Raw genomic sequence first — 20,054 nt, forward strand, 5'->3', positions numbered from 1 at the left:
ATGATATTGTGGTTGGTCTTAGATAGTAATGTACAATTATTTGTTGTTGATGCAAAGTTTGGAAAGGTGATAATGATCATTAATGGTAAACTTCAGCTCTGTCAACTACCATTAATAGGTGCTAACTACCATTTTCAAGGTTGTTAAATCATTGCATCAGATAACTGCAGTATTGAAGAAGACACTAACTTGTAGAAGTTGGAAAGTTATCCTTTCACAGGCTTTGATAAGACTGCATCTTAGCTAAATGTGCTCAGATATGGTCACTTGCATTCAAAGGAGATGAGGAGACTTCCTAGTTTTGAAAAGCTCTATGAATGCTATCATGCCTTTGGAATTGTGCGTATAAGAATAGATTGAGGGAGTGTGGTTATCAGAATCTAAGTAACAGATAGAAGAAAGGAAACATGATAGAAATAAGTTGGTAAGGAAATCTTACAGTATAGACAAAAGTAAGATTTAAATACACATAGTGAGCGGGGGAAGAACTCAGAATCATCCCTGAAAACTGATATGGATATAGGAGAGTGCAGCTGAATGACAGGTATTGGAGTGATGTATGTAAGTGCCAAGTCTAGGAGAAGGATGGTGACCAGTATCGGATACTCAGCTTCTGTACTTAGAGCATAAGTTCTTCTGGTGGCATGTGGTGAGTATAGAATGGGCTGCTCGTAGATATTGTGAGGTGCATCTTTGGTGAAACTTTTCAAATAGATTGAGATAAGAATTTAGGTATGGTGATTTAGAAGAGCCCCCCACCCCACCCCTTCAAAGAATCAATTTACCAGAGGAGCCTGTATTATAATAATAATATCAATAGCACCTTACTAGTATTTTAAAAAAAACTTAATAGAATTATCTTTGTGAATTTTCCAACCCTTATCCTACTCCTGTGACACCTGGATGGTTTTACTGCATCATTGCTCACAACAAAAGCCAACTTCCTAGTTTTGTAAATTTTTTTCCTCTAATGGATGCATAGTTGATCTCAGGAAAGGTCTCTCAATCATTCCAAAAACTCAACATGACCTACCCTTTCCTTCATCTAACAGATTTGAACAATCTTGTACAAATTAGATACAAAAATATCTTTTGGTCCTGATGGCATTTCTCTCTTATTGTGTTCCTTTGAATGCAAGTGATCATATTATTATTATTATTATTATTATTATTACGGGCAACTCCAGGGAGTCATTAGACTCATCGAGGGAGGCCCCAAATCATTTTCATCACAACTATTTGACATTCATACAGTATCTATCATACCTTGCCTTAAACTCATTCACTGTCACAGCATCCACCACAGACTCAGGGAGCGCATTCCACTCATTCACTACTCTAAAAGTAAAGAACCCAGCTCTAACACCTTTACTAACCACACTTTTGCCCAGTTTCCATGGATGTCCCCTAGTCCTCCCACAACCAGCCCTGTTCTCAAAAATATCTTCTGAATTAATTTTATAGAAACCCTTCAGTAATTTGAATGTCTCAATCATATCTCCCCTCCCATTGGATGGATATCCAATTGTGTGGAAACCAATTTGGTCTCAACACGTACACGGTTCCTAAAGAATGAAAAGAAACTGGGATGAAAACATTATAGAAGACAGAAACAACTAGTTAAAGGTCACTCGATATCTCTGGAGTGGTTGACAAGGTATTAGCAAGGCTAATTAGGATCTGTAATATCTGAGCACATTAGCTAAGATGCTATCTTATCAAAGCCTTGTACAGTTTTTTGTTCTATGTCAGCCTTTTTATGCTCTCTTATTACACTAGCATCTACATATAATGCATTCCTAAGGATGACAAATATTCTTTTTGTGAAACCAATTTCTTACCTAATTGCCCAGTTTCTTTCAACTCTCAACTAAATAATCATCAGTATGGATTCTGCATTGTTAATGAACAGGAGATATGCTTACTTATGTCATCCATTTCTCTAAAAAATAAAGTTTTGATATCCCCAAAGCTTTTGACTGGGTCTGGCACAAGAGTCTATTAAGTAAGCTAAAATCGTTTGGTCTGACATATCTTCTGCAGCTGCACTTTCAGACTGGATGCCCACTATGCATGATGGTGAATGATTCCTTATATTGTGGTGATTTGACACAAATCATCACAACTTCCAGAACATTGACCTCCACTGCCCTAAATTCTGATCTCCAACCCATTCTTCAGTGGGATTCAGATAACATTATCAATGTCACTGCTACCAAAACATAGTTCTGCCTTATTTCCTACAAAAAAAAAAAAAAAAAAAAAAAAACCTTTTTTTTCCAGTCTTATTGTTTTTGACAATACTCAAAACTCCAAACAAAGAGGTGTGTGTGTGTGGGGGGGGGTTCTCTTCTTAGGATTACTCTTGTATCAAGCCTCTCTCTCAGCATAAACACATCACAACTTGACACCCAAAAAATCAAGAGGTAAAGTAATCCAAGGCCATTACTTTGCCATCGAACAACTATTAACTCTGTACAAATCGCAAATCTTCCCACCCATACTGCTCTCACATTTGGGGTGGTTGCCCCTAAGAGCTTCTTAAGAATATTTGACTTGGTACAGAACAGCAGTTAGGTTGATTAATGACCCATCTCTTACCAATTCACTCTATGTATGTTCACACAGATGTTTAGTTTTGTTGTAATATTTTGTCACTATTCTGTCAGTTCTTGTTTCATTTAGCAACTTTTCAAATGAATCACTCCAGACATCCCAAATATCTTTATCTTCAGTTTTCATGTGACTTTTACATCTCTAATTACTTTTATTGTACTGTTTCCTCCATTTCTAAGCTATTTCAATAGCCTCCAAGTTCTGTTACAAAGTTCATTTTAAAAGTTTCTATTAATTAAAATCCACAATAATGAGTATTTTGACAACATAACCAGTGGTGAGCTATGGAAATTTTAACAAAGGGCTCACATCGTTGAGCAAAAAAAAAAAAAAAAAAAAGCCTAACTTAGCCCTTATAATATTTATATTGTGACTTTGTAGAGCTTCTGACAGATATGATAATTCCTGTAGGATATCAATCATTAATACTAGATCTTTTAAAAATTCCAAATTGAGAAGTCGGTTTAAAAAGCCCTTATATTTATCGTTCGATGCAAAATGCTTGCATAAAGCTGGCTCTTGCACAAAGCAAGAGCCATTCGTAAACTGCAAGTTGCCCATCTTGGTCCAAACATACGGCCAATCTTTAAAATTTCAATACCAAGGTCTTTTGCAATCGTATTTAATTCTCGTTGATTTTTTGGTGATTGATGATAAAAAGCATATAATTTGTCCATAAATATTTCAAAATGATTTATTTCTTTAATGTTTTTTATCGAATCGTCTAATGCTAAGTGTAAACGATGAGCGCAATGCCAAATCACAATGTTGGGAAATTTTTGTAGAAGTTTGATTGCAACACCTGATTTGTTTCCTAACATTACACTAGTTCCATCAGAACAAAATGCAATGAAATGATTTTTTGTATAGTTATCAGAAAATCCATATGAATTTAAAGTAGCAATTATAGTAGCATGTTTCTAGTTCTACAAGATTATTAAACAAGAAGAACAAGGGGCTCTCAAATTTGAATAAAAATTAACAAAGGGCTAGCGCGAGCCCCTTATAGCTCACCACTGAGCATAATCCATCAGAAAATAAAAGTAGTAAGAGATTACTACAGTTCCTTTACTAGTGAGTCTCACTAGTAAATGTAATAATAAACTTTGGCATGATTAGAGTTCCAGCGGCATATTATATTAGCGGGGTTATGCTACAAGAAACTGAACTTTAAATTCTTATCCACCATACACCAAGGGATCTTGGTGTATTGGTGGATAAGAATTTAAAGTTCAAAGGTCACATAGCAAAAGTTGCAAATATAACTCAGAGGATAATTGCTATGTTGAAGCGAACTTTGACATATAAGGATAAGGAAGTAATTTTGCCTCTTTATAAAGCTTTGATAAGACCACACCTGCATTACTGTGCACAGATTTGGTCTCCTGGGTTCCAAGGGGATAAAAAAGCTGTGGAAAGGGTGCAAAGAAGAGTTACAAAGATTATATCTGGATTATGGGATTTAGATTATGAGGACAGATTGTGAGAATGTGGATTGCAGACTCTGGTTAATAGGAGAAAGAGGTGTGATATAATAGAGGTCTATAAACTTTTGAATGGGTGTTATAGCATTTCAAATGATGAAATTTTTCATTATATGGAAGGCGGGGAGAGAACACGGGGACATCGATGGAAGTTAAGGTTGTTCTCAGTTAAGAAAGGGGTAAGAGCTAGGTTTTTCTCCCAGAGAGCAGTGAGTGAGTGGAATAATATTTGCCCTTAGGGGTAGTCAGTGCATCTAGTGTAAATGAATTTAAGGGAATTCATATTTACGAATTCAGGGACACAAAACACACGTGTTTAAATGATTATTTTACTTATTATTAATAAAATAACACTTGACGTTTCAACCCCTATATTGAGGTCATCATCAGAAAGATACATGTGTATAGGAAACCAAGCTACATGCTCTTGCACTCTATAAAGGTAAATTAAATCTATGCTGTTAATTAATCTTTTTCTTAGCCTGGCCTCTAGTGATAAAAAAATAAATAAATAAATAAATAAAAACTACAATAACTCTGCTAAAGTCCTCTTGTACTAAGATTCTTCTGGATTTGTACAGTTCAGATTGTTATACTACAGTTTTCTTCTGGACTTGTATGGTTCAAGTTGCCATTGAATGTTAAGGGGGGGGGAAACACTTGAAGTCTTCTTGTATTGAGATTTTTCTTTGGCATGTTCTGGTTGCTATAAAGGTTGCAAATGGATCCTCCACATTCTTGGAATGGTTAGGCCATCATTTTTGTTCAGCATTTGAGCATTTCACATGCTTCTTTAAATTTCCTCTCAAACCAGGTTTTGGTGCAGTGTAGGGACTTGGTACCTTTCCAATCAATTCTGTGGTATGTTTGGAGTGCATGATCAGAAAGGCCGGTTTTTCCAAAATGGAGGTATTTAATTATCGTTTGTGTTCGTCCTTTCTAATGGTTCGCCCTGTTTTCCCTATGTATGGCAGGTTACATGTGCATTGTATTTTGTAAACCCCTGGGTGGTCTAAGTGTGGAAGATCCATTCTCACACCTCAATACAGGGGTCGAAACATCAAGTGTTATTTTATTAATAATAAGTGAAATAATCATTTCAACATGTGTGTTTTGTGTCCCTAAATTCGTAAATATAAATGCTGATCACCGTGTAACCTTAAAAGAAAAGAATTTAAGGGACGGTATGATAGCTGGGTTGGTAATTTAAAGCTTCCATCGATGAGTCCTTGACTCCCTGGAGGTCTCAGATAATAATAATAATAATAAATAATAAACTTCCAAAAAAGTACTAGTAGACACAAAGCTATTCTAAAGAAAATTCACTATAGCATATTATCTACTATAACAAACTATTCTTGTAGTTCCTTGAAATTTACTTTTGTCAGCTATTCATGATACCATGTTTGACACTGGATCCAATTCCTTCATTGCTCCTAAGGACAGAAATCTCTATTATATGATATGCAAAGTTTTTAGTTGCTTGAATGCTATCTCATTTAATGATTATGTATATATTAAGTGTATGCTAATTTCTTTTTAGTTTTTAACTGTTAGCCACAACTTTTGAAAATAATTTGTAGTGTATCAGTTAAATTAACTTGTGAAGAGCTATAACAAAAATTATCGCACCTTCCATAAAATATTTAGGTCGACCAGAAAAGTTGCCTGATGTTTGTTACTCGTGGTGGGTATTAGCATCATTGAAAATTCTTGGTCGCCTTCATTGGATAGATAAGGTAATTCTGATATATTTAAAATTATATTCCAAAATTGTTACAATTTTTAATTTATTAAATATTATGATAAATTTGCATCTAATTCACTTTTATGAACTATAGAAAAAATTCAATACCACTAATGTAATCTAATAATAACTGATTCTAAATCCTTATACTTTCTTTTCTTAAAATCTTAGCATTAACGTTCTTTCTCATTTTCTCTCCTACTCATGAAGCATAGAAAAAAAAAATGTAAAAAAAAAAATAAAAATCTAAACATGATAATCAATAGTATATAAATTTATAAAACAATGATTTAGGAGAAATTATATTAAAATCATAACTACTTTATTTACTTACTGATTTCAGGAAAAATTAATCCAGTTTATTTTGGCCTGTCAAGATGAAGAACTAGGAGGTTTTTCAGACAGACCTGGTGATATGGTAGGTTTAAATGATTTAAACACTTAAAAGAAATTATAATGTTTATTATAAATAATAAATTACATGAAAACCACAGTAATTAACTTTAATCAAATGAAAGTACGGATATTTCATACTCAAACTAACAGTACATCATCAGTGTGTAGAAACAAGCAACTTAAAGGAACCAGATTACAAAGTACATACAGTAGTCGGTGGTTTTCCAATTAAAAACTGTTGCTGCATGCTAGAAATTAGTATTATAAATAATATTATTAAAAATATTAAACAACTATTTTTGATGGTTACATAAGATAAGAATCTCCCAAACTTTTGGGAGAGAGAGACAATCATTCCGATTCAGATTTAGCTGATGTAAAAGGGCTTCACAACTTTCTTTGAAAAGGCGTTCATATTTAAACCTGCATCTATGGAGAAGAAGAGGTGCTTGTGGATATTGTGTTTAGTGTCAATGCTATATTGTGCCAGACCAGAATTTGAGGTTTCATGTATTTGATATAATATTGATGTTCTTTAATTCTTTTTTCTACAGAACAGCATGTTTGTCCAAAGTATGTTAAATTACATTCACACGGCATCTGGTAAACGCCAGCTAATGATAGAGGTGCCAGTTTGTCTTTTGTAGATGGCAACAGATGAGAAATTTTGTTGATCAGAAAATATGTGGGAACGAGATGATACTTTCTCAAAATTGTACCAATCAGTTCCGAGATGCCAGAAATATAAGGGCGGTCTGTTGGAAAATCCTGAGGTGTTGGAACATAGGAGTCCATTATCTGCTGGATTTGATTAGGATTGTAACCATTAAATTCCAATAACTTTTTGATAGTGAGAAGTTCTTGTTGTAAGCTTGAGGGAGAGGAGCACACCTTATGTGCTCTATTAATTAAGGACTTGATAACACCAATTTTTTGAGCGGTGTGATGAGCAGACTTTTTGATAGATGTATCTGGCACTGAAGGTAGGTTTTCGATAAACACTGGTTGATAAATTACCGGAGGCTATGTGTGTTAGGCAGATGTCCAAGAATGGTAAACTATGAGCCTTTTCTTTTTCCATGCAAAATTTAAATTATGTTTTTTTTTGTCAGTTCATGACATAATTTGTGAATATAATATTCTCATATTAACTTGAGTGGAAAATGTGTTAATTGCAAGGAGAATTTTTCAAAACAGTAATAGAAGGTAAAGTTCCTGGAAAAACAGGAAGCAGTAGATCCTTAATGAGATGGATGTTGTTTCTGTAGTAACTAGTCTTCAGAGGGTGGAAGCCTAAAGAAGAACACACAGCCGAATCACCTTGTTAGGACTGGTGTGGCACATCACTAAAGAGTGGAGTGACGATAGTATCTTGTTGTTAGCATATAGGAGGATACCAGTACTGGCATTTAGATCCCCCTGACTAGGAAGCTATTGCAGGTTACTGTCATTCCTCAAAGTGTTCCACGTGTGTTAGATCTTTGTGTTCACAGGGCTGGTTTGCCTTCTTTGGAGGGATTAAAAACCTGAGAGTTTGGGAGAGAAAAACCTCCACCACTATGAGACCAGCTAACTCACTTTTTAGTTAAAAACACCTGATAAAGGTTCTTCATGTCATAAACGGGAATCAAACCCAAGTCTTTCCTACTGAAGAGCTTTGTCTGTACCAACAGAGCTATGAAGGCTCATTATATGCAGCGGTGACGAACCTTTTTATGTGCGTGTGCCAAAAATTTAGCACTCAAGTTGCTGATGTGCCGAGAAGTTTTTAATATGGGAAAATTAATAGAAAATTAATCTAACTTAATTCATTTATTTATAATATATATATTATAATATTTTATAAATAATTATTTATAATTTTATAAATATTTTATTTTATTTGTAATATTTATTTATATATAAATTTATAATATTTTTCAGTGTAAAATTGATTATTGTATTATTAAATTGATTTTAATGATGGTTTGAAAATAAAAATGGTAGTGAGAAATATATTTATGCATTGTAACTCACAATAGAAGTCAGCTGAGCAGGGGAGGCAGCAGAAGGATGTCAACTTGTCAGAGAAACGCTTACCGTATTTACTCAAACATAACCTGCCCTCGCGTGTAACTCACACCCTTGATTTTACTTTACGAAAAAAGACATTAAAAAGTTTTGCATATACCTCGGACACAAAAAATGTTTAAACTTGTTCATGGTGAGGCAATAGTAATTCGCTCCCCACGGTTAACAACACACCCTCCCCAACAGCCATTATACTGCAGATGCAAGAAAAACAAGTAGTTTTATTGTATCCCTGAATAAGGTACAGAGGCTTTTGCTGTCTGTGTAATATATTTCTCAACAAATAGTGCAATTAGAGACAGCTGAAATAAAAACGACGCTAACTAATGAATCACATGTCCCCTCTCACAGAAACTATGCTGTATAGACTGGAGCAAAACCATATGTTGCACAGTATCTAACTAAAAACTTTTTTAACAATTTTTCAATTATATGAAATCAGTGTTTGTTTGATTGTATTTGAAATTCTCGATGTCATTATGGCAGATCACAAAGGCTAACTTCAAATAAAATTCTACCACGAATTGAACCATGCATATAATGCTTGTGTGAGTTCCCCTACCAGTTCAAATGCAAACAAGCATCAATAAAAATCAGCCAAGGGTCAAAACCTTGTGCGAGTTGAGCCTGCTGGTAATGAGAAGTTCCGTCGGAACAATAAACGATACCCCATCATGAATGTGTTAAAACTAAGACGTATATAGCGAATGTTGTTATGACAGTTGCAGATGTTATGGGATTCGGTTGAAGAGAATTAGCATTTCAATTCAAAAATTGTCAGCTTGCTTTTATCTTTGAGTCTCGTGATCTTTTGTTAATACTGCACCAATTATATGCATGTCTTCATAGATGCTCTCTCGTGTAAAACAAAATTTAACTTGTTCCTATTGTAACAATTAAAAAAAAAGTTGAATAATTTATAAGCATATAAAAGGATATCACCTGTAAATCGTTGACAGGTCAGCAAAATTCTGCTACATGCCATAGGTTCAACATCTATGTCATATGGCATCTAATGTAAACTTAATTATCTATTAATAATACTATTACTAAAAAAAATTAAATGACAGGAAGCATTAAATGCTTTGTGTCATTTAATTTAATGTCATGTCATTTAATGCTTCCTGTCAGCAGTTTTCTTCCAAATTAACCTGATATTTGACACGTCTCCATTGTTGCCATATCTTATATTTCGGTTATCTTCTGGGCCTGTATCCTGGATCTTTATCCTCAAACTTTGCAAGTAATTCCAGATACCACGAAATTTTTCCTTCATCTACTTTTTTTTTTCCTTTACATCCCTGGCTTCCTCCTCCAGATTCAATTCATAGTTGTGTAATGACTCTTCCCTTTGTTCCTGTTATTCATTTTACAAAGCACTAAACAAATGGGCAGAATTTCCAGAGTATTTCCTCTACACCCTTACTAATCTTCATATCATTCTTCATTAGAGAATTTGACCTCGTTAACTGTTATAACAAAATCCAGTCCTGTCTTATTTCTCAGTAAGGTGATAACTTTACTTCAACACTCCCTTTGAAAAATGCTACTATATCATCTCAAGTTGAACCATAAGAACTGTCTTTCTTTTCTAAAATTTGAGAGAGTCTCATCTTTATTAGTTGCAGGCAGTAGTTTATCATGTACCCATCATCTCCAAAACTTCATTTCTCTTCTTCTGAATCCACGAGATCTTCAGTGCTCTTCTGTACATCCACATCTCATTTGAGATGTGGACAAACATACAAGTTACAAATCTGTTCAATGATTGAATACTGTTCTCACATCTAGTGTAAGACTTGCTCAGATTTGCACCACTGTTCACATAGTTCAATTTCTGCTGCATTTTATGTTATTGGAATTGGCTGTCATCATTCATCCATTCACATTTCATCTCCAAACTCTTAACCTATTTTTCTTCCTTTCTATAAATTTCATGCATGAAGTTTAATATGTGAGATAACCAAAAAAAAAGTTTGTTCAGCTTTCGGAAAGTTAATATTTTGAAAAAATTCTATCTACTGTACTGCATTATGCTAGTGCATAGCTCATATATTTTGAAACTGTTGTCATTGTTCTACCTTGTTCAATTGTCTATTCACTGATGGTCTGTTATATTCATATTGGACTATTTGATTTAATAGTGTATTAAAGCTTCATTTGTATGCAGGTTTGCTGCGAGATTATGTAGAACTCATCTTCTAATAACAAATTTACCATTGCTTTCATGTTAATAAGTGTTGTTGGCATAGCTGAAAAATGGTTTATATATAGCATCATACAGTCATGTGATTGGTTATCTAATGAGCTAGATGAATTACAACCAAAGATTTTGCTGTGTGTGTGTGTGTGTGTGTGTGTGTGACTGACTCACTGTAGTGGACTAATTCATTGTACCACCTTCCGAATAGTCCTGACCAGAGTTCCACAGGCACAGTGGAACTAGACAAAATTTATATATAATTATATATATTATAATATTTATATATATACTAGACGAAATTTGCCATAAATTTCTCTAGTGCAGTAAGTGTTCCCTCACAGAATATGCAAAAGTCCTTTAGAGGAGTACGAGACACTTTTTTTTTAATTTTAATTACTGTTTTTAATTTTTTTTTTCAGCTCAGCTCAGCTAACGCCTTTTTATTCCCGTATACAGGAGTAAGTGAGGCCATTTAGCCCTATCTAACTTTTGGAGACTGAGTGGGCAGTTCAATCTCCACTGGTACCCAATCAGAGATAGATGGCCCAAGGCTATCACTAATTAAGCGGTATGCAGTGAAGAGAGACGGCTCAAATGTGCCGCCATCTCGTGGTCCATAACCCTAACACAATATATTTAATGTCTGAAATAATGTGGGTTCTACGGTCGATTTTCTTGAGTTTACAGAACGAAAAACCTGAGTTTCCGGAAGGAAAAACCCGCTTGCTCGTGCCAGAGATTTTTTTTTTTAACTTGTATATTCTTGTGACTATATTGTTGGAGATAAGTGCAGGTCTATTCTATAATTAATTTTTCAATAACTTAAAGAAAAAAAAGGATAGGAAGTTTTAACAAAATATCTCTCATCATGCATCAACTGACTTCCAATAGAGATATAATGCAAAACAGCTTTCAGCTTACCAGTTGTTGGAAAACTGATTCACAAAGGGTACTTCTTGCCCTTTGTGTCACAAGTTGCGATGAACATATAGATGCACACATCAGTGGTGAACAAACAACAGCTGCACAAAGTATGGCTTTTTGTGCTTGCAACCTTTTAAAAAAGAAATAAAAACATCTTCTTGATGTAGTGTCCCCTCTATGGCTAAAAATAACAACTATGGATTTCACCATTTGGAATTCTTCCCAGACATAGTTTCATTCATCTCAAACACTTTTTTGTTACTGAAAATTTAATTTTTCAGTATTCAGTATTTTTCATAATTTTTTGTTTCTACTTTATTGGATTCATTTAATTAAAAATGTATTTAATGATTAAAAATTGTTTTACTTCTTCTCACTTGTATGTATTAAGCCTACTGACTTACAGAGCTATCTTAACCCCTTAACATACAAAGACGTCTGTGACATGTTTTTTGTTTATTGCACCAAAATTGATTTTGAATTTTGGCTTCACATATAAATACAACCGAATATAGACACTAGACAATCTTGTGCCTATTTCCTTTCAGCCAAGAAAAGTTGCACGGCATGTATTATTGGCTATTTCATTTGCATTTGCACGAATTCATCATTATTTTTCAAATAATGATGAATTTGATCCAGCAAATCACCCTCGCCCAAAAAATTGGCAGAAAAATGACTGCTTTCTGATTTTTAATTGGTAATGTGTTCGTCGAACATGTTGTTTATTAGGGGTTAAGACCTACGAGGGTGGTCTGAAAAGTTATCAGCCTAACAATGAAAAAAACAAATTTATAATTTCAAAATTATTTTTATTTTTCAACTTAATCTCTCCCTTAAGACTAATACATTTATTCCAGCGATGCTCCAGCTGTTATCCCATCCCTGTAGTAGTTCTCACCTCTTGATTCAAAGAAAAACGCTGCCCAGCGAGGAAAAGTTTTAGTTTTGGGAAGAGATAGAAGTCAGAGGGAGCCAAATCTGGGGAATAGGGTGGATGTTCCAACAATTCATAGTGCACATCCCTTAATTTTCCCATTGCCAGAACAGTTTTGTGGTTAGGTGCATTGCCCTGATGAAAGATGATTTTTTCTTCTACAAATTCTGAGAAAAATTCTTTTCTCACGAATTGTTTCGTCTGGACTGGTTAAAAAATCAGAATAATATTCCCCAGTTATTGTTTTACCCTTTTCAAGATAATTAATAAACAAAATACCTTTAGCATCCCAAAACACCGATGCCATGACCTTTCCTCCTGATGGAACCGACTTTGTCTTCTTTGAACGTGTGGACAGACTTATGTGTTCGTCGAACATGTTGTTTATTATTTTAACGGTATATAATAGAACACAGAAACTAAGTAAATAATTAATTTATTAACTTATTGCTGATATTTCGCTGGTGTTATAACCAGCATCTTCAGAGCACAAAAACACTGTTTGTCACAATATGCGAGACTATAACAACATGGTGTACTTAAACAAAATTGTAGCAGCAACACAAAGACTAGAGTCCTGATTTTGGCGCCCTCTATCTGGAAAAAAAAAAAAAACAGAGCTATCACATATTACTAGAGTCCTAGAAAAGTGCTAGTTTTTTCTTAGTATGACTGTCTCCCAGATCTTCGGCAAGTTAATACAGCCATATTTGTTGAGATTTGGAGTGTGTTTTAGGGCTTCTGTCGCCTCTAAGAACAATCTCTCTGATTTATACGGGTTTCTGTGTAGTACTTTTGTGTTTTTCCAGTTGATCCTGTGTGCAGGGGTATCCAGAGCATGGTCTGCTAGGCCCGACTTCCCATAATGATAATTCTGGACGTATCTTTTGTGTTCGCTGATGCGGATGTTCATATTTCTTCCTGTTTGACCGTAGTAGGCGTGATTACATGAGCAGGGTACTTGGTAGACTCCTGGATGTGATAAAGGAGGAATGCTGTCCTTGGGTGAGCGGATGAGGGTAGCTAATTTGCTACATGGTCTGAATGTAGTGCGTAGTTTATGTTTATTGAGAATTCTTGAGATCTTTTTGGATGTGCCTTTAATGTAAGGGATGGTGACTGTTTTATTGTAGTTCTCTGTGGTGGATGGTGGGAGGGGTTTCTTAAGAGTGTTTAGTATTTTGTTTATTTTATGTGGATTGTAGCCGTTGGCCAAGAAGGTGTGGCGTAAGTGAGTCAGTTCAGTAGTAAGAGCCTTGTCATTGGAACAGATTGCTCTCGCTCTATGGGTTAGCGTTTTTAATATGCCATATTGTTGAGAAGGATGATGGTGTGATTGTGTAAGTATCTACCTGTATGTGTGGGTTTTCTAAAAACTGAAAATGATAAGGAACCATCTGGAAGACGTGTGATAAGTGTATCCAGGAAGGGCAGACAGTTGTTGGCTTCCAGTTCCATAGTAAAGTGGATTTTTGGATGTTGGCTATTTAAATGTGCTAAGAATGTTTTTAATGTCTCTGGGCCATGTGGCCAAATAGCAAGCACATCGTCAACATAGCGTAGCCAAAGTGTTGGTTTGAGAGTGGCTGTATTGATTGCTTGTTTTTCCAGGTGTTCTATGTAAAAGTTGGCTGGGGGGAAGGGGGGGGAGCCCATGGCTGTCCCATCTATTTGTTTGTATATTTTCCCTTTCCATGTGAAATATCCTGCATGTATTGTGAATTTGAATAGTTCAAATATATCAGGGGGGAAGTGTGACTTCTGTAGACTGAGGGTTTCTATTAGTGGTACTTTTGTGAATAGTGAAGTGATGTCATCTCTCCATATTCTCCCAGATAACTTGTCATCTGTTTTCTTTTCCTGTTGCTGGACAATCATATGTACAACCAATAATTCTGAAACTGAGAGGTGTTGGAAACAAAGTTGATTAGTTCAAATTGAGAGTTTTAAAGGAACTTTTCTCATTGGGAAAAGTTATTGTGATGGTTCATTATTTTGTGAATGTTATAATTTTATCCTAAAAAAACTGTACAAACATTTGCTCTGATTTAATTTTGATGGTAGATGATTTTTTTTGCTCAGCGGTAGAACACCATCTTTCTTATTGAGGTCTGAAATGGTTTAAAGTTCTATGTTTCATCTCTGATGCATGATTTATGGATGATTTAATGATTAGTCCACTAATTTGCTATAAGTTGCAATCTTTCATGGATGAAGTTAACATTAAAATAAATAAATGAATGAATGCTTGAATAAATCTTTTAACTCAAATAACCAACTGACCGTATTACAACTATCTATTGTAAACTAAGAATTACAATGATCATTTTAATAGTCTGATAATTTTCTAGTATTATAATAAATTTTAAAAACCTCTGAAATAGAGTACCAGAAATGAAAGGGGGAAAAAGTTCTAGATTTCATTGTCTAGATAATAATAGGTTCTGTAGATAGTTTCTGGTATTGAGACCACATGTTTTAAGATAATAAGTTTAATAAAATATAATCCTACAAATTTCGTAAGTCATCGGGGATATTAGCAAAGGTTGTACTGAAAAGACACTAGAAACAATTAATTACCCATATAAGATGTTACCAGAACATCACAGTTCATACATATAAATAAATAGAATGTTTTAATTTTTTTTTTTTTTTTAAATGTTGAGTCCATACACAAGAGGTGGGTTGATTTATAATACTCATATTTATAAATTTAGGGACACAAAAACACACATGTTGAAAAGATTATTTTATTAATTATTAATATAATACTCTTTGACATTTCAACCCCGATATTGAGGTCATCATCAGAAGGATATATGCGTATAAGGAACAAGCTACATGCTATAGCCTTGTAAACCCCGATGAACTAAATCTACTTAGTTAATTAATTAATCCTTTTTCCTAGCCTGACCTCTGTGTTTAAGGGTGCTTATGACACCTAGTTTTTGTGTGTGTAGGTTTGCAGTAGACTGAGAAGAATAGACAGCCAGAGGGAAGACGTGTGATAAGCGTGTCTAGGAACAGAAAAGAGTTGTTTTTTTCCATTTCAATGGTGAATTGGATACGTTTGTGTTGTTTGTTTAGGTGGCTAAGGAATGTATTTAGTGCTTCGCGGCCGTGGGGCCAAATCGCGAAAATATTCTACATATCTGAGACAAATTTTGGGCTTTAGACATGCTGTCTCTAAAGTATGTTGCTCAAAGTCTTCCATATAAAAGTTAGCTATTGAGGGGGGGGGGGAAGAAGTGAGCCCATGGCTGTACCTTCTTTTTGAAGGTGAAAATTGTTTTGCCACATGAAATATCTGGAGCAGACTACGTGGGCAAAGAGGGCCGTGATGTCTTGTGGAAATATGTTTTGTAAGAGCAGGATAGTGTCATTGATTGGGACATTGGTGAAAAGGGAAGTTATGTCAAAGCTGACTAATAAATCTTAGTCGTTGAGTGTAATGTTTTTAATTTTATTTATGAAATGTTGTGTATTTTTTATGTAGGAAGGGGACTGACCTACCAATTCCTTGAGTGTTGCTGATAATTTTTTGGCTAATTTGGGCTGTCATTTCCTTCAACAATTGGGCGTAATGGTATGTCTGCTTTGTGTATTTTTGGCAGGCCATAAATTCTGGGCGTGCGGGCATAATGAGGTATTAATTTTTTTGTTGTTTGTTCTGGCCATGTGTGGATGGATTTGATTAATTCAGTTGTTTTCGTTTTGTTATGTTTTGTGGAGTTGTAGTTTACCATTTGGTAGGTGTTGTGGTCCGATATCAAATGATTCATTTTTTCAATGTATGTTGTACGGTCTAAAAGGACAGTGGTGTTACCTTTATCTGCTTTCATGATTATAATGTCTTGGTTATTTTTTAAGGATTTAAGGGCTAGATTTTCGGTTTTGTTTAAGTTGCTGCTTAGTTTTTTGTTTGAATTCAGTATACACGATGTTTCCATGCTTATTTTATCAACTAGATTGGTGGGAAGGGATCTTAAACCTCTCTGGACATGATAAATGATATCAAGTCTGTTCACTGACCTCGGAGCAATAGCATTCAAACCTTTCTTTAACAGTGAGAGTTCACCTTGGAGAGAGATTGTGATTTGATTGGTTGATAACCAGGCTGTGGTCTGTTGCTCCTACATTTGTTTGTGGGCGATTGGCTGCTCCTTGTGATGCCGGTTTGTGATTGGCTGTTCCTTTCGGTATGGCATCCTAATGGTCTTGCATTTTTCTGTTGTTGTAGGGCTTGAAATTTCATTATTAATTTTTCTTTGTTTTTTATTAATAAGTGCTTGGCCGAGTCGTCTGTGATCCTGTCTAAAATCTCCCAAATTTCTGGATTGATGTAGTCAGATATCTCTAATTTAAGTTGTGGAACTTTGGCTTGGGTAGATGCTAGGTTTTTACATGCCTCATGGATTTGTTCTCGTTACAAAGCTTTTTCGAACCAGGCATGTAAATACGGAATGCTTTGGCTGATTTAAACTTCTTTAGTTTCATGTCGAGAGAGGTTTAAGATCTCTCCCCACCAATGTAGCTGATAAAATATGCATGGAAACATCGTGTATATACTAAATTCAGTCAAAAAAACTAAGCAGCAACCTAAACAAAACCGAAATTCTAGCCCTTAAATCCTTAAAAAATAACCAAGATATTATAATCACGAAAGCAGATAAAGGTAATGCCACTGTTCTTTTAGACCGTACAACATACATTGAAAAAATGAACCATTTGATATCTGACCACAACACCTACCAAATGGTAAATTACAACCCTACAAAATGTAACAAAAAGAAAACAACTGAATTAATCAAATCCATCCACACATGACCAGAAGAAACAACAAAAAAATTAATACCTCATTATGCCCGTGCACCCAGAATTTATGGACTGCCAAAAATACACAAAGCAGACTCACCATTAAGTCTGATTGTCGAAGGAATTGACAGCCCAAAGTATCTCTTAGCCAAAAAATTAGCGCCAACACTCAAGGAATTGGTAGGTCAGTCCCCTTCCTACATAAAAAATACACAACATTTCATAAATAAAATTAAAAACATTACACTCAACGACCAAGATTTATTAGTCAGCTTTGACATAACTTCCCTTTTCACCAATGTCCCAATCAATGACACTATCTTGCTCTTACAGAACATATTTCCACAAGACATCACAGCCCTCTTTGCCCACTCTGGATATTTCGTGTGGCAAAACAATTTTTACCTTCAAAAAGAAGGTACAGCCATGGGCTCAACGCTTTACCCCCCAATAGCTAACTTTTATATGGAAGACTTTGAGTAACGTGCTTTAGAGACAGCATATCTAAAGCCCAAAATTTGTCCCAGATATCTTGAATATTTTCGCGATTTGGCCCCACGGCCGCAAACACAAACGTATCCAATTCACCATTGAAATGGAAAAAAACAACTCTCTTCCGTTCCTAGACACACTTATCACACGTCTTCCCTCTGGCTGTCTCTCCTTCTCACTCTACTGTAAACTTACACACACACACAGGCCAATACATACACAAAAATTCTCACCACTACCCAACACAAAAACTAGGTGTCATAAGCACCCTTAAACACACAGTTCGAACTATTTGTTCTAATGAACAAGCTCTAAACCAAGAATACAAGATCATCAACCAAACATTTATAAACAATGGATACAGTAAAAAAACTATTCACAAGATCCTCCACAAAGATACCAGTAAGAACAAAAAAGATTTCAGGAATGCTATTGCCATTCCTTATGTTAGAGGCATTTCTGAAAAAATAGACAGAATACTACGCAAATACAACATTAAAATGACCTTTAAACCCCCGAATAAATTAAGACACCTACTCAGTTCTTCTAAAGATCCTCTTCCACACCTAGCCCACCTAGGGGTATACAAAATACAATGCACATGTAACATACCACACATAGGGGAAACAGGGCAAACAGGGTGTTCATCTTGTCCCAATTAGACAAGACGAACACAAACGACACATTAAATATCTCCATTTTGGAAAAACCGGGCTTTCTGACCACACACACTTTAAACATACCACAGAATCGAATGGAAAAATACCAAGGTCCTACACCGCACCAAAACCTGGTTCGAGAGGAAATTTAAAAAGTCGTGAAATGCTCAAACATAACCCAAATCTCAACAAAATGATGGCCTAGCCATTCCAAGAATGTGGAGGACACAACTACAACCTGTTTAACAACCTAAACAAGCCGAAGAAAAAAAAAAATCCCACTACAAGAAGACAACCTGGTGTAGTGTTTGTAACATTCAACAGCAACTGAAGGAAATCATATTATAACAATCAGAACTGTACAAATCCAGAAGAATATTAATACATGAGGACTTTAGCAGTTTATTGTAGTTGTATTTTTTTTTATATATATGTATATATATTTTATTTTTTATTTTATTTTATTTATTTATTTTTATTTTTTTTTTAATATTTTTTTTTATCGCTAGGAAAAAGGATTAATTAACTACGTAGATTTAGTTCACCGGTTTACAGGGCTATAGCATGTAGCTTGTTCCTTATACGCATGTATCCTTCTGATGATGACCTCGATACAGGGATCAAAACATCAAATAGTATTTTATTAATAATTAATAAAATAATCTTTTCAACATGTGTGTTTTTGTGTCCCTAAATTTATAAATACGAATGCTGATCACCGTGTAACCTTAAAAGAAATGATGTATAGCACATTAGTACCATATGTGGGTACACCACTGTATATGTTCAGGAGCAATGCGCTATTTGCTGCTTTCATGTTCTGTAGCATCATGCATATTGTATCCTGGGTCCATGGCAGTTAGATTTTTAATGAAAGCAGACCAAACTTGGTAAAGGATTTAGCCTTGGTTTTTGTTACATTATGTAGAGATCCACAGCATTTCAGAGGCTTTCTTGTAAAAGAATTATGATCATCAATATAAGGCAATTTTGTTTGTTGCCAAACATTGATGGCCTGTGGTGGTTGTATGGGATGCCAAACCTGATTTATGCTGTCTTCTTTTTTTCAGCATCTCTTATGTGTTCAGACATATGGATTTCCCCTGACCTTCCCATTTGGCATATGTAGCAAATGCCACAAGAGCAGTGAAGCTCATAAACGCCTGGTATTTTCATGGGATGATGCAGAGGTTTTGGTCGATGTAGAATCTGGAGATTTTATGCAATGGTAAAAAAGCCACTTTAATACTCGTGGAGCAACTTTGCCAATTTGTCTAACATTGTTGATGTAAGGCAGCATAATTGCATTCTTAAAATCTTGTTTAAGTACAGAAGCTGTAGGAAGTGTATTAAGAATTTTGTCGATCATCTTGGGTTCATGACCATTGAGGGCCTCAGGTAGTGTAGTTCTTCATTCCTATTAATTGATATACTGGACATTTTGTATGCTCTATCTAGTAATGTTTTAATCATGCCTATTTGAAATAAATGCTATGAAAAACCATTACAAGAAACCAAATGCTGGGTGACGTTACACTGATGATATTTTCATTATTTGGTCAGGAACAATGAATGACGTAATTTATTTCAAGAACCATCTGAACAATTTGCATCCCAATATAAAATTCACCCTTGAACTGGAAGATCACAAAAAAATTACCATTCCTTGATAACTTGTAAAAATAAAAGAAGATAAAAACATATTATCCTT

The 20,054-nt window shown here is 34.9% G+C and overlaps 1 protein-coding gene across 3 annotated transcripts in view; it reads left to right on the forward strand.

The window, feature by feature from the left end:
- RabGGTb (geranylgeranyl transferase type-2 subunit beta) overlaps window positions 1-20,054 on the forward strand; it is a 113,181-nt gene that overhangs the window by 87,710 nt on the left and 5,417 nt on the right. For all 3 annotated transcript variants that reach the window (XM_090410967.1, XM_090410970.1, XM_090410969.1), the window contains 2 exons: window positions 5,751-5,839; window positions 6,191-6,265. In XM_090410967.1, coding sequence (XP_090267093.1) covers window positions 5,751-5,839; window positions 6,191-6,265 — 164 coding nt within the window. The remainder of the gene's footprint in view (window positions 1-5,750; window positions 5,840-6,190; window positions 6,266-20,054) is intronic.

Source organism: Typopeltis vanoorti, chromosome 21 (assembly GCF_054136105.1).
Source record: "Typopeltis vanoorti isolate ZY-2024b chromosome 21, IOZ_Tvanoo_1.0, whole genome shotgun sequence".
In the NCBI taxonomy this organism is placed as follows: Eukaryota; Metazoa; Arthropoda; class Arachnida; order Uropygi; family Thelyphonidae; genus Typopeltis; species Typopeltis vanoorti.